This window comes from Gavia stellata, chromosome 3 (genome assembly GCF_030936135.1).
Source record: "Gavia stellata isolate bGavSte3 chromosome 3, bGavSte3.hap2, whole genome shotgun sequence".
In the NCBI taxonomy this organism is placed as follows: Eukaryota; Metazoa; Chordata; class Aves; order Gaviiformes; family Gaviidae; genus Gavia; species Gavia stellata.
The window spans coordinates 20,884,503-20,899,673 of NC_082596.1; the positions used below are offsets into that span (position 1 = coordinate 20,884,503).

A 15,171-nucleotide genomic window follows, 5' to 3' on the forward strand; every position below is an offset into this window, starting at 1 on the left:
GTGCTTTTTCTTAGACCATTTAATAAAAACAGCTCTTCTTTTTCCTATGTGGCGTTTTTTCATATATATCCCTTCACTTAGTCAAACTTTTTCCTCAATTTTTCCTTTACAACAGTGTGAGCCTGTACAGGATTAGATTATGTTGGGTTTGCCTAGTTCAAACAGTCTGAATTAATTTTGCTTCCCTTTAGGAATGCCATAGTCTTCTGAGAGATCATTTACTTCTACCAAATAGAAAGGATCTATTTTGGACTTTTACTGATTGCTATCCTATTAGTAAGTCATGAGAAAAGGTGGGATTTAGATTTGTCTCTGCTTCTGTGAACCATTTCACCAAAGTAACTAGCTTAGGCCCCCTTCTGTGATTATCTTATATTACCAAATGTTGGACGATAGAGGCTGGTGGATGCCCTGTGGATTATGGGAATCTGTGACAGTGTCTGAGCTTCAAGGCAAAGACACCGCTGACATAATTCCCTCATTGTTCAGAGAGGGTGCACGGTGTCTTGGATCACATCCCCTCTCCTTTCTGACACATCTACCTGGTGTTTCTTCCAATGGAAACTGGGTAGTGTGGTGGGGGACGCGATGGTACTTGGTCTTACTTGGAGTGGTTGAAATTAATATGCGTTGTTTCAGCCCATAGTTCAGATACAGCTTTTCAGATTTGCTAAGACATTCTTGTTGTGCTTGTGTCTCACTAGGGCCCCAAATCTAACAGAAATAAACAATATCATAATAACGTAATAACAGCAATAGTAAGTCTCTGGGGCTTCTTTTAGTTTCAGTGCATTTAGTTCTTATTGGAAAAGAGTCTAGAAAACTGTTGAAGTTACTCTGTTACAAGCAAGTACTGATTGGCAGCTTCTGAGCTGGACAGGGACTCAGGCCGCCAACTAGTGCCGTCACAAGTTATTGGCTGTTCCAGTTTTAGGCGGCCGTTGCACATTTTCTCTGACTCTAAGCTGAGATCCTTAAGCAGGCAACTTGGAAAGGGTGCACGTCAAGTATCTTCTGCAACGGTGAGTGACAGCACTGCTAGGTTACAGGAGTCACCTGGCACCAACTCACCCTGCAGACAAACTTTGAGGCAATCATTGTCTTTGATTCAGTTTCATGCTGGTGCCTTCAGCTTACATGGAAGTACTTCAATTACTGTTCAATATATTTTCCAGACACCAACGCAGGAAACAGGTTAAGAGAGAGATATAGTAGCCACAAATCTTTTGAAAGTAGGAAATATACAACTCCATACATACATAAATTGCCACAAAGTCAGTGATACTATGGTAATAGTGGTACTAACTTTTTCTCCTTGTTCTTTTGGCTTCATTTTCACTGGCATCCAGTCTCCACTCTGTAAAATGAAGTCACACTTTGTTTGGTATCTAAAACGATAGGTAATGAATACAAAACCTTTTATGCAGATTTATTGTTATGCAAGATTGGCTATGCCATCTTCTTCCTTAATGGCATGTGTGCTTACCAGTATCACTCAGTTTCGTTATTATTTTATGCCATGCAGTGTAATTTGTGCCTTTGCTTCTAAGAACTCATTTCTGACTATGAAATCTCTTGGGCCATTTCAGTTTTGTACATTGAATACTAATGGGAAGAAATTCAGAGGAAACCCTGTAAGTTCATCCACCCCTCCTTTTCTTATCAGTATCTGCTACATCTGTTCTTTCACTTTTTGCAATGGATTTTTCCATTATCCTATTTGTTGCTTACCAGAAAAATTTTAAGTGGAGCAACAAATAATCACTTTAACAACAGCAGCTAAGATCACCCTGAAGCAGATTTCAACCATTTTTCTTATTTCCTTGCCTGAGGAGAGAATGTAAAACACTATTAGAGTTTTGACCTCTAAAAGGAGAATATAATTTAAAAAACTATTGCTTACCATCTACAGACCTGAGCTACTTTTAGAAGGGGGGTTCCACAAGCTTGCTTTCTAAGACACAGTTTCTGGCATTTATTAGGCAGTCATTAGCAATAATCAAATCCAAGCAAATGATTAGCTCATGTGCTAACTTGGCTATCAAGACTTCTTGCTCAAATTCCAGCTTTTCAGTTCTTGGATGAATGCACCTTTCCCAGTCACTGTCTCCATTTTTGCCAAATTAGGTGATGGAGTATTGGATTCCCTATTCTCTAGCCTTTTAGCATGTCTAGTTTAATAATTCCCATGGATTTCATGGAAGTTATTCCACTCTCAATAGCCCAACATTCACTATCAGTTTCCTAGGGGGGCTTCTTAGGCGGTCAAGCCTATTGGGGGCTTCCTCAGACCTTTAAAATTATTTTCTTGCTTTCTGTCATTGGAGACTCTCAATAGGTATCTGAAATTGCGTGCCTTGGCCAACCCACAACAGTCCTTTTCCTAGCCAGTTTTTTTTCCTGCATGTCAGTATTTAATTGTACTGCATGCCTTTATTGCTAAAGTATTGCTATTTTCCTTTCTCTGATGAAAGAAAGCTATCACTTTTTTAATCATTCATAATGTCATGAGCTAGATTATGATCACTTGTACGTATTAGACTCACAGCTGAGTTTCTAAGCTTTATGGCAACTACCTCCTATCTTCCTGACCAGCAGCTGTTTTTTCTTTTGGTTCTTTGAGGCAAGAATGATGTTCGGTGGTAAATTCCACACCCCCTTAATCTCATGTTCCTGATTAACATCTAAGAGTCCAACATCAGTTCAGTGCTTAAAACAAGTCTGCTGCCAGCTTATCTCAGAAGTCATCACTAGCATTTGTGTGTGCCTGAAAATCACATCTACAAAACCACTTCCATTTCTGCTGGGGTTTCTTCTTTTTCTTTTCTTTTCTCCTTAAAACTGTTGGGTCAAATTGATGGCTAGCTCCATAGTGCCAATATGATATGATGCCAGAACCGGATAATTTATCGTCTTCCATGGCTTAAATTCTGCAGCACACTGAGAGCTGGACCACAGAGATGGTTACCAGAACTTTCTCAGGAAGTATTTCTGGATGCAGTTCTAGTGGGCATTTACATTACATTTTCTGGAATAATTGACTTTCCTCTGAGCCTCAGTAAATTATAACTAGTATAACAAGTGGGGTGATCCATGTCTTCTGCTTACCTAAAAGATAGCTGAACACCTCTTCAGACTGCAAGCCTTTGGTTTCCTTCTAGGCATGATGTTTTTTACCCTTTTTGGTCTACTTCTTACAGTTCACCTCTGTGAGTAAGCTCTAGTTTGGACATAGGTCCCACCCATTTGCTGGAAGACCTTCTTGTTTGTGACAATCAGGTTGCTGGTCACCTCATGTTTTCACCTCAGCAGTGCTTGCAAGTCCTACAAACTGCAAGCTGTGTATTTGGGCATCTAGATCCACCTGAATTATTCGAAACAAGAGCTACCATTCCAACAAAGATTTTATTTCATAGTACCATCTTTCAGTTAATTCTGAAAACTTCCAGATGTTACTCACATTTAATTTTTATTTGCAAAGTGTTCAGCTCCTGTTTTAGAATGTGGTCTCCTATTTCCTTTTATGGTCTCCATCTGGTTTAAGTCTTATTTCAATTTCTCTTGTGAAAGTTTCAGTTCCAGTTTTCAGTTTTGTTATCATTCTTTCTGCCCACCTTTCCTGTCTCTAAACTCTGACATTTTTTTTTGTTCCATATTGCTTCAGTAGCAATACTAACTTGCACTTTTTTTGTTTTTCAAAGTAGGTCCTCACCGCAATTAACATTGTATTTGACCTGACCAAAGAGGCAAAAACTCAAGCTGTTGTACTGTTCCCTTTCAGAACATTAACTGAGGATGGATATTTCTCTGATGCAGTTTTGTCCATTTACAAAGAGGGTGCAGATTCTTTTTGTCCCCAAACACTTGAAGAATCAAACAACTACAGACAGAACTCCAACCCCTTCCACTCACATTAGATTATTATGTTTATCACTTTCTTTTTCAAGTGAGAGGCTGACTGTGTAAAAAGCAATGCACAAGGTGCATTTTTAAATTGTTTATGTAAACTTCATGATGCTTGTTCCATTATTTAGTGGAAAACAACTTCAGATATGTTTTTTTTAAAACAAAAATTACATAAACCATATGGCTTGGCTGAGGAGAATGTTCTTGACAGAAAAATAAATTTGCTCATAATTTGAATGCTCTTATTGTGTAAACAATATCTTTCATAATTCTCTGTTTTGTTAAAGCTAGCTATTCTGAATTAATTTTAAATCCTTTTCTGGATTATAAGTATTTAAACTATGTTATGCATTGATATTGCCACAAAATCTTCACACTTCTTGCATTCACAGTAGTCTGATATTATTGACACATTTGCTGTATTCCTGTTGAAATATAGAAACTAACTCCACCTAACTTCTGTTAGGGAGATTTAGAAAGATGCTGCTGTTGTTCACAGGAATTAAAACACTCATCAGCTTTTTAGGTAACGATTTTAATTTTGACAGGAATTTAAAATTAGGAAACCTTTCTTGTCATGTGGAAAGTGTACACACACATACTAGCTAGAGATTCCTAGCTACCAATAGACCTGTGGTTTTATGACAGTAGGAGGTTTCCTCCATTGATTTTGGCTTGAGCTATATTCAAGTCATCTACTTTTTGCTCACAAACAGTAACTCAAAGAAATATTAGCAAAGCAACAAAATGTTTCACTAAATGTACGTATGGTCAGATAAGTAAACCTTAAACGTGTGATTCTTGGTGGATCTCATATGGACATAAATTTTCATCTTCACTGTTATTACCCCCAAATTGTTTGGCTGTGAAGGATCACCCCAAGGGCAAAGGTATACAGCTGCTCCTCATAATTAGGTAGTTGGATTTTATAATAAGAACCTGTGTCTTTCTTCCAAAGAGAGTTTTTGTGTTTTCCTGTTTGCACAGGAGTGATCCAGTGGATGGGGATCGTACTCCTATTTTACTCAGTTCCTTCTTTCTCAACTCCTAGGCCATACCTGTATTAGCACATTGAACCGGACCATGGCCTGTGTGTGAACACAGTCTTGTGACACAAAGTCCTTATCAGTAAATTTTAGTGGAGTTTTGGTCTGATTCAAATAACATTCCACAAATAATTCCCAAGCAGTTAGGGATAATGGACCATTCTCAAATGGCAATTTGCAGAGGGCTGCCTTGTTTTCAGAGTTGAGAAGCTTTTACTGTTAGCACATGGGTTATTCTGGTTTGCTTTCTTCTGCTTAGCAGACCACTAGGGGCTGTTCAGAGCACTCTTCACAGCTTCTTCGTGGCTTAGACAGGTGCATTCTTCGCTGGGTAAAAAACTGGCTGGATGGCCGAGCCCAGAGAGTTGTGGTGAATGGAGCGATATCCAGTTGGCGGACAGTCACAAGCGGAGTCCCCCAGGTCTCAGTTTTGGGACCAGTCTTGTTTAATATATTTATTGATGATCTGGATGAGGGGATCGAGTGCACCCTCAGCAAGTTTGTAGATGACACCAAGTTGGGAGGGAGTGTTGATGTGCTCGAGGGTCGGAAGGCTCTGCAGAGGGATCTGGACAGGCTGGATGGATGGGCCGAGGCCAATTGGATGAGGTTCAACAAGGCCAAGTGCCGGGTTCTGCACTTTGGCCAAAACTACCCCAGACAACACTACAGGCTTGGGGACGAGTGGCTGGAAAGCTGCCCCGCAGAAAGGGACCTGGGGGGGTTGATTGACAGCCGGCTTAATATGAGCCAGCAGTGTGCCCAGGTGGCCAAGAAGGCCAACGGCATCCTGGCCTGTATCAGAAATGGTGTGGCCAGCAGGAGTAGGGAGGTGATCGTGCCTCTGTACTCAGCTCTGGTGAGGCCGCACCTCGAATCCTGTGTTCAGTTTTGGGCCCCTCACTCCAAGAAAGATATAGTGGTTCTGGAACGCGTCCAGAGAAGGGCGACGAAGCTGGTGAGGGGTCTGGAGCACAAGTCTTCTGAGGAGTGGCTGAGGGAACTGGGGTTGTTCAGTCTGGAGAAGAGGAGGCTGAGGGGAGACCTTATTGCTCTCTACAACTACCTGAAAGGAGGTTGCAGAGAGGTGGGTGTTGGCCTCTTCTCCCAAGTGACTAGTGACAGGACTAGAGGAAATGGCCTCAAGTTGCAGCAGGAAAGGTTCAGACTGGATATTAGGAAAAATTTCTTTACTGAGAGAGTGGTCAAACATTGGAAAATGCTGCCCAGGGAGGTGGTGGAGTCACCCTCCCTGGAGGTATTCAAGGAGCGTGTGGACGTGGCATTGTGCGACGTGGCTTGATGGGCGTGGTGGTGTGTGGTGTGGTTTTTTTGTTTGTGTGGTGTTGTGTGGTGTGTTGTGGTTTTTTTGTTTGTTTTTGTTCTTTTTTTTTTTTTTTGTAATGGTTGGACTTGATGATCTTACAGGTCTTTTCCAACCTTAGTGATTCTGTGATTCTGTGATTCTCTTTCCCCCTGTGGCTTAGTGAAGCATTTCTGAGGGAGACAGTTGTTGGTTCAAAGAACATGGGGAGGCATTTTGAAGATAACCTGGGAATAGGAAAGGAATGCAGTAAGTTTTGTGGAAGGAGGAAAGCCTTCATAACACTATCTGTACTACATCCATCCTCTAGCTAGCGGTAAATCCCATAATTCCTTCTACAGAAACAGGTTCATGTTCTTTCCCTGCCAGTAGCATGAAGAATTTTATAAAGTGCCTTGCAATATCAGCATGGTCCTTCCTGCAAAAATGAAGGATTTGAGGACAGGATGGACCTGTGAGAAAGCCAAGAACTAGGGAATGCATGTCCTTGGAAAAGCATGTTGCTTCTTTACTGTAAACAAACAAGACAGGTTGGAAGTGGTGGTGGTGTTTGAATTATGTTGCGTGAATAAGCTTATGAGAGTGAGGTATGAGTACAAGGGGATAAAAAAGGCATACTTCAGACATGAACAATTTTGTAACACATGGTCACAAATACATTTCTTATGATAGTACACTTCAAAGTCATGAGTTATAAGTTGCTTACATCTGAAAATAAATCATTTACTTCAAGAGAATGGGATAGATGACATAGAAGTCGTTTGTTTCTTTCAAACATTTACCAAGTAATTTGGATATAAGGAAATGATTTTTGGTGACTGGAATGTATATTAAGATATTGAATGAGTAATGCCTTTCATGGAGACCCACCCTCCTGTGATAAAGAATGACATGTCACGCTAGTTTAATAAAAAGTCACTTCTGACTGCAACTGTTACTCAGATAATTGTCACTTTCATCAGTGTTGTAAAAAAAGCCAGCATCTTCTCTGCTTCTGAGGTCTAAATCCAGCATGTTCAGTGGAGATAGACATAATATCAAAGTGGTGAGAGACCATATTCAGTTTTATGAAAACATGCTCATGAAACTATTCTAGTCCTGACCAAGGCTTAATCTACAGCATGCATTTCAACAGTATGATCTAAGGGAACAAAAATGAAACAATACTTGTTTCAGAGGGCTTTGGATCACTAGATTGGGCACTAGAGAAGATGTTAGCACACAAGGAAGCATTTTTATTTTGGGGAATATTTTTGGATGTAAAATTAAACACAATTTTGTGTTGGAGCACAGTTGTGTTTTAAATGTATTATACCCAGCCCAGTCTTCCTTATGCAAACGTTACTGGATAACATCAGTTTCAAGTGTTGTGTTGACACATGGCTATATACTTGTGCCTACTCTGTCACCAGTGCTTCAATTTAACACCATTAATGTATACTGATAAGACTCACGTGGTCTTCCAAAGGCTGTTAATATAACCATGTAAGGTATTCCTTACATGTGAAACTTAATACATTTTATGTAATTATATCATAATTCAGCTTAATTATGCTAACAACCTGTAGCAGAGCACCATGAGCAAGATTCATTTTATTAAAGAAACTTTCTAACCAAAAGATGGAAATGCTATTTTACAAGAGCCAGGTGAGATTTTTAAGAGGTTGTTTTTTAAAATAGTGATTTCAACCTTCAGTAGAATTGTAGCAGAGGTCCTCCCAAATGATAGTTGTGTGCTGTCATAATGGAAGAGCTTTCTCTTCAGGGAGGAGCATCTCCTGCCTGATCTGTTCCATTTGGGGCTCACTGGAGCTGCCCTTCACTTTGGGGTTCATGTCAAATTAGCATTCTAACTTTTTGACTCTGGTGTTAGTCATCTTCTATTCTTGTTCAGCTATTTAGTGTAGCAGCTGAGCTGAAGCAAGAGCGAAAAGAGCAACCTATAAGTCTGATGCTTGGGGTATTTAGACAGATTATGCATCTGAGATTCAAGTCCCTGCTCAAAGTCACATACAGATGGTTTCACTGTTAGTCTTCCCTGTAGCATCTATGCTCCTAGTCATGTGTATCTTTGCTATTTGGGATGAATTGGTGTCTTTTGAAAAGAAAAGAGAATTAAGTCCTACCTCCAAAAGTTCTTTCTTTTTGCCTGAAGTGAAACAGAAGTACTTTTTTTTAGATTTTTTTTTTTTAGATTTTGAATTTTGAGCCCTAAATCATACAGTTTATTTCTTTGCAAAGAACAAAACAGAAAGTTCTCTTAAACTCACAATTCATCTTTCTTAGAATACAAAAATTGAGTTTTCTTTTCTTTAAAACATACCCACCTCCCTGGGATGCACTTACTAGGAGCCTCACTTGGCCCAGAGTGAAGAAGGTGGTTTGGGAGAGAGGCTCTCAACGTAATTTATCTCAGTAGGAAATACTCTCCTGTTTCCAGGTAAACAGTAAGGAAGTTAGATGATTGAAATCCAGGCCTGAGGAAGATGCACTGGCTGTTGTATATGGGTCACTGTAGGTGACTGAGCTGTTTGGGGCCCATTGCCTAGCCAGAGGTAACATTTGTGTAAGGTTTGCACCTCAAACCTGGATTCTGTCACTGTGATTCTTCCTCATCAGGAAGTCTGCTACTACTGATGCTGTGTGTGTTTGAGAAGGAAAAAGGAAAAAGTAAACCTAACTTCTGTACCTCTACTAATATATTTGGTCTAGAATGAAGTGCAACAGCCTGAATTGCTGCAGGGTATGAACAAGATTTTGAGACACACTTTTCAAACTTGGAATGATTATACAGACATTTAGTTCTTTATTTAAACTAACAATAACTTAGTTTTTGTTTTAGTCTTTTGAGAAGGTACCTTGGCTTCAATCTAAACAATTTTTAAAACTTGCCACCAAATATTTGTTAGTATTTCATAGAAATAATTCTGAATATTTAGCATTATTTTCCCATATTCTTTTAACTTAACATTATTTAACACATTTGTTCTTTGAGGAAATTGAAGTAATTTCTATAGACCACATCTTTATTTCAAATAATGCAATAAATTATTTAATGTGGTGGAAATGAAGAAGTATACTGACCTTTTTAGAAATCATCGTCTTAAACAAAATCCATTCCACATTCTCAGCTAAGGCAAAAGGAGCTGAATATTCTTTATGGCTTCTGGGAAGACACTGCTGTTGTAAAATACTGAATTATTATCTCCTTTATTCAGTGAATTGTCTGACAGGAGATGAACCCATAGGATATATTGACTGTGTCTGGTTTCAATTTTGTTTTGTCTATAAAAAGTCAAAGCTTCCTATGAGCATTATCAGACAAAATAAATAAAGTAAGAGAGATAATTGTTTAATGAACTTGGAGTAACATGATTCAAGCAGAATACCCCCACACATTTTGCCAAAGCTAATAAAACTCTTTTGCACCCTGCTTATTATTTTTGAATAAGTATCAACTTCTTAAATTCTTAAGGTCATTTTTAAAATCAGTATTGAATTCCGTTTCTTTGTACTCAGGACTGCTTTAGCAGTTTTGAGTCTCTTAATCACCCTGAGATTGGAAATGAGGTGATGTAGAACCTGGATGTCATCTAGAGTAAATACTATAAAAACATGTACTTTTGTCTGTGATTCCTGGTTCTAAGTACTTTAATGCACACAGAAGAACAACAAATTACTGTTTATTTATTTATTTACATAACAGTTGGGGACTATGTCAGAATTTCCACAATTCACTGTATAGTTATAGGCATAAAGAACCAGGTAACTCCTTTGCTTCATCCTAGTACATAGATGGGATTAAAACTGTCAGTAAGGTTCTATATTGTGTCATTTCTTTGCTCTGAAAACAAGTGTTACCATGTCTACAAGAACAATTTATTCTATATGTAGTACAAAACATCACCTGATTATTCCTTGATAAAAAAACTGTTTTACTAATTGGTTGTGATTTTTATGTCTTTTTAACTGACTTATTTCAGATCTAACTTTGCCAAAATATGATCTTAATGTAATTTTCAGCAGCAAAAATAGAAGTGTTTTCCATTTGTGAACAATAAAATGAAACATTAAAATAATCTATGCTAGATCAGTGCAAAGATTTGTGTATCCTGTCTGTGGCTAATAGCGGATAGTTAAGAAAGCATATTATGATAATATAAGCATATTTCCCTGCTATATTCTCCCAGCTTCCATAGAGTGCTAATGAGGATAATGTAGAACTCTGAAAACTTCTGGAAATTTCTTACCTTTCCCTATTACATTAAGCACTCTTTTGGGATCGTAAAGCCTCTGATTTGCCAGTAATTCAAAAATGTTATGCAAATTTCAAGGGAAAAGCAAAATGAGTATTTCTGGAATGAAATGTAAGGTTCAAAGAATTAACCCCTCTACTTGGAAACATATAATAAACAAAATATAGAAAGCCAATGACAAAATAGTTTCTCTTTGTCATTTAAAATGCAATTTTGGAACAGTGCTTACGACCCACTGGGTTTCCAAGGGACTTAAAACGTAGTTAACTACAAACACATTCATGAAATACAGATGTTCCTTTTCCTAGTAGATTGATAGCTGAGGATGACTTGGATCACCTCATGTAATTCCTTGAGTTTAAGTACAAAACTTTAACACAAATAATTCTGGAAGTATTTGCTATAGCAATATGAATGCAAAAAACAATGAGTATGTTGACAGAGTATATATCTACTGGGACAAACACTTTTACTGACAGCTATGGGTCTGGAATAGGTGACTCCTAATACTAACTTTTAAGATTTAACACTATGCCTTGAGGCATTCTCAAAACCAAACTCCTTGTCCAAAGAAGATGACAAGCACAGGCTAAGACAAGGCTGAAGGCATCTTATCACTTGGGACACCACAGATATGAGCAGCAGTATAACCATAAATGTTTTGTTAACTAACATGCTTGGATTTCATTACTGAATTTTCATTACTGAACAATTACTAAATTGTCTCATGAACAGCAAAATTAATGAGGTCTGCTTTTCTGTGGATTTTTGGCCTGTGTACCGCATAGAAGTCCCATTCTCATTACTAATAGTCTCCTGAATCCCTGTTGTTTTCTAAGATTCTCTGTGGAAATAGCTTGAGTTCCCTTTTTATGTCCCTCAAATCTTTCCCAGATGTCTAAGGCAATACATGCTCAGCATCCACGCTTGGCTGGCTGGTCTGCGCCTGCTGATAGGCAATTGGAATAGGCAACTGCTGAGCTTCTGCTTCAGCATTTCTCCCAGCAGCAACTCATCCCAGGCACTAGTTCTCCTGAAACCTTGCTGAACTTCAGGTTGGCGTGATATCTATCCCAACCTCAAAAGTCTTTAAAAAGTATTGCACAAAAATAAAGGACAGGTGGGCATAACAATTGCACAAGCTTGTTTCCTTAAGTTTTCTGGCTGAAGAAAAAAAAAAAGATTTTGTATTTGAAGATAAAATTCTGAAATGCGCTTTGAAGGCTAAAGATCTTGAAGGCAAATCTAAAGAACCTGGCACAATAATTTTCTTTGCCAGCCTCAGCATTGGGAATGGAAACAAAAAGTTAAATCATGTTTTTCAGGTTATTTTGGCTAATAATATGTCATTCTCTTCTGGTCACAAAAGCTTACATATCTTGTCAAAGTAGTAGTGTTCTTGTAGCAGCGACAGTCTAAGTAAGATGTAAACAAGAAAAGCTGTGTAGTTATTAAGTCAGTCAAAGTAGCTGGAAAAACCAGCAAGCATGCAAGTCTTTCTTCAGGTCCGAAGTAGAGGTAGTCAACTGCAGGCTAAACACAGGTTTGAAACAGTTGAGTTTGGCATAATAAAATTATACTTGAAGAAATTGTTCCCAACTCTGTGCTTAACAGAAATGTACTTCTCCTCTCTGAAGCTTCAGAGATATGTTTCATATTCCACTTACTTCCTTGGTTTTCTTTTCGTAAGAGCAAGGAGTTTGTTTAAAAAGAAGTTGCTCCTGACAAGAAAAAAAAAAAAGAATCATTCTTAGTCTAGGCATTTCTAATCTGAGTTTCAGTATTGTAGCTCCTTATAAAAGGATTCAGTTTTCTGTTACTAATGTGGTGGCTTTCCTTATATTTTTTATATTCCTTTTTATATTCCTTCTGTTCCCTTTTGCTGCAACTTCATTTCCTCTGGTCAGGAGAGCAAACCGCTTAGTGATAGATTTTCATCTTAGTGTAATAATATGTGTGAAAAAGGAGAAGGAAGTGTAAATGTGAAGAAGAAAAATTATTATTATTTCAGAATAATTATATATGGTGTCTGGAGTTTATATAGAACACATATGGGAACACATACTGTTAAAAAAGCCACATGTATTACATCCTGAATAGGCTGTAATCTAAATAAGATAAGACAAATATAATTCAATAGAGCCACAGTTCAAAGGGGAGTCCCCTCAGCTTGCCAGCACTGGGAAAAAGGGAGAAAGGATTTCCTGAAAATCTTCTTTTAAAGGGAGACAGCTGATAAGAATAATAATGTATCTTCTGTGGATAAGAAATTGTGTAGATGGCAAAGAAATGTACTTTGGCTGGTATATAAACACCTATGCTCCAACTTCTGCCTTCTGGATTTTAGGGAAGCAAACTGCCTGTTAGGTAGTCACTGCACAGCATATTTTCCCTTCCTCTGAGACAAGTGGCAATGACCACTGGTGAAAGAGGATGTCAGAGACAAACCACTGCCAGAGCTGCTAGAACAGGAGACACCGTGTGTGACAGTTGTAGGGCAGATACAAGGCAAGGAGACGGAAAGGATTGAAGGAACAGATAGAAAACAGTGAAAACTACAGAAGGGTATGTCAGCTGTAGACAGGGTTTATGCAGGTGAGGAACAAGCTTTTTTATTTTAGGAAGTATGTATGAAGCCAAACATGCATGCGAATGCAATCAAAGCAGTAGATGAGAGATACAGAAGCATCATCATGGGAAAGCTTGAGGAGCAGGAGCTCACACTGGAAGACTGATGTGGTCAAAGTAAGCTATCACCAGTATTAGCTACAATCAGTATTTACAGGGACTTGTGTAAGAAATCATCTACTTGAGAAAGACGGACACTCACGACACTACTGAATTTCAAATAAATAGTTTATAAAGAAAAATAATTTTAGTATATAGTAAATTAAATTAATTGCATTAAATAAAACCTTAAATTTAATGTAGTAAAAGAGTCACTAAAATTTAAACGACTTTAAAACCTGGAAGATGCACAAAAATTTAGGTCTAGGAACGGATTTTGAAAATGGGTTATACTTTTTCTTTCATTATTATTTTTCAGTACGTATTAGTAGACTCATTTTAGAAATAGTCAAATTGGAGCACAGAAAGCTATGACCAGTAACTACAGAATCTCACAGAATCACAGAATCATTAAGGAATGCATAGGTAAAATATAATGATGGTTTTATTATTGTATAAAGATTCTACTAATTACAATAATTACATCTAGTTATTTTGCCAACTTTTTTCTAGGGTTTTGGTAGCCCATCAGGTGAACATTGGCTGGGAAATGAATTTATCTTTGCAATAACGAGTCAAAAGCAATATTCTCTAAGAATTGAATTAATGGACTGGGAAGGAAACCGGGCATATTCACAGTATGACAGATTTCACATAGGAAATGAAAAGCAGAATTACAGGTAAGAATCTATTGAAATTCTTTTCACTTTGCTGAGTGATAAATATTGTTCATTGTTCATTTGTTAAATATGAGAAAGAACAATAATATGATACTGATTTTCATCGAAAGTGAATAAAGAGGGTAAAAATAAAATAGAAATCTGATTTCTCAGTGATGGAAGGTTAGAGTAAAACTATCATATCTGAGAACAAGGGATGATCTATTAATTGTGCTGGCTGGTAGAACTGCTGAAAAATTGTATAATTTTAGCATATCTGAAACCATCAGAATTCAATACTGGTTGAATAGAAAAAGAATATGAATTCTTCATTACAACATGAAGGATTACTACCTCAGAAGCATAAAACTGAAACAGCGGACATGGGAAGAAAAGACCAAAAATGCTGTTAAAACATCTGATATTTCCAAACTGAAAATTCAGTGTAAATGAAGAGGAAAAACAGAATGCTGGATCTTATTGTGAGGAGATGAGATAAAACACAAAACAAAGTGTCAGGTACTAGATAGCCTTGATTCATCATCAGCAGCAGCATGCCATTTATTATAGTTCGAAAAAGACATATGAAATTAAAACTTCTTCCAATAATATTTTCCTCACATCTTTTTTTTAAGATAAAATGTAGGAAACTTAAATCTGCATATTAAAAAAAGAAAAAAACCTTGGAGACACAAGAGATATGGATGACCTAAGTGGTTTAATTTTATTTTTTTTTAATCATTGCTTCATCTGAACAGACAGTACAATGCTGGAGAAAGAAAATGAAACCCAGAAAAATATCCTAAATTATTTATTACAGCACATATAGTTAGCATAAGACTTAGGAAAGAAACAAATATTTTGTAAAACCAAACATTTTGAGTCTTAGCATGTGAAACTAGGTTGGTATTCAGATTTTTAAATTCAAGTAACTTGATTCTCAGAAATGCTGATTGCCTCCTTCTCCCTGGGCCTCCAGAGAAACGGAGAAGAGCAATTTGCTCTTTCTACTGGCAGGACGCTGCCCAGGTGGGACACAAAGTAGTGTCCCTGTCCTCTGGGGTTTGTCAGAGGGCACTACTTCATAGTGTAGAAGAGCAAAAGCTACATTTAGAAGCAATTTTTATCAGTTTAGTTCCTGCATAAAGCAAGGACTATCCCAGGGCACGCAAAGGACAGCTCTGTCCTCCATTGCCTCTAGCAACGCCATGCCTCACACTACCCATGACATGATTCGGGATGGTGGAGCACCC

The 15,171-nt window shown here is 37.8% G+C and overlaps 1 protein-coding gene across 1 annotated transcript in view; it reads left to right on the top strand.

Moving 5' to 3' along the window:
- ANGPT1 (angiopoietin 1) overlaps nucleotides 1-15,171 on the top strand; it is a 170,486-nt gene that overhangs the window by 118,708 nt on the left and 36,607 nt on the right. Inside the window, exon 7 of the mRNA XM_059815195.1 lies at nucleotides 13,773-13,939. Coding sequence (XP_059671178.1) covers nucleotides 13,773-13,939 — 167 coding nt within the window. The remainder of the gene's footprint in view (nucleotides 1-13,772; nucleotides 13,940-15,171) is intronic.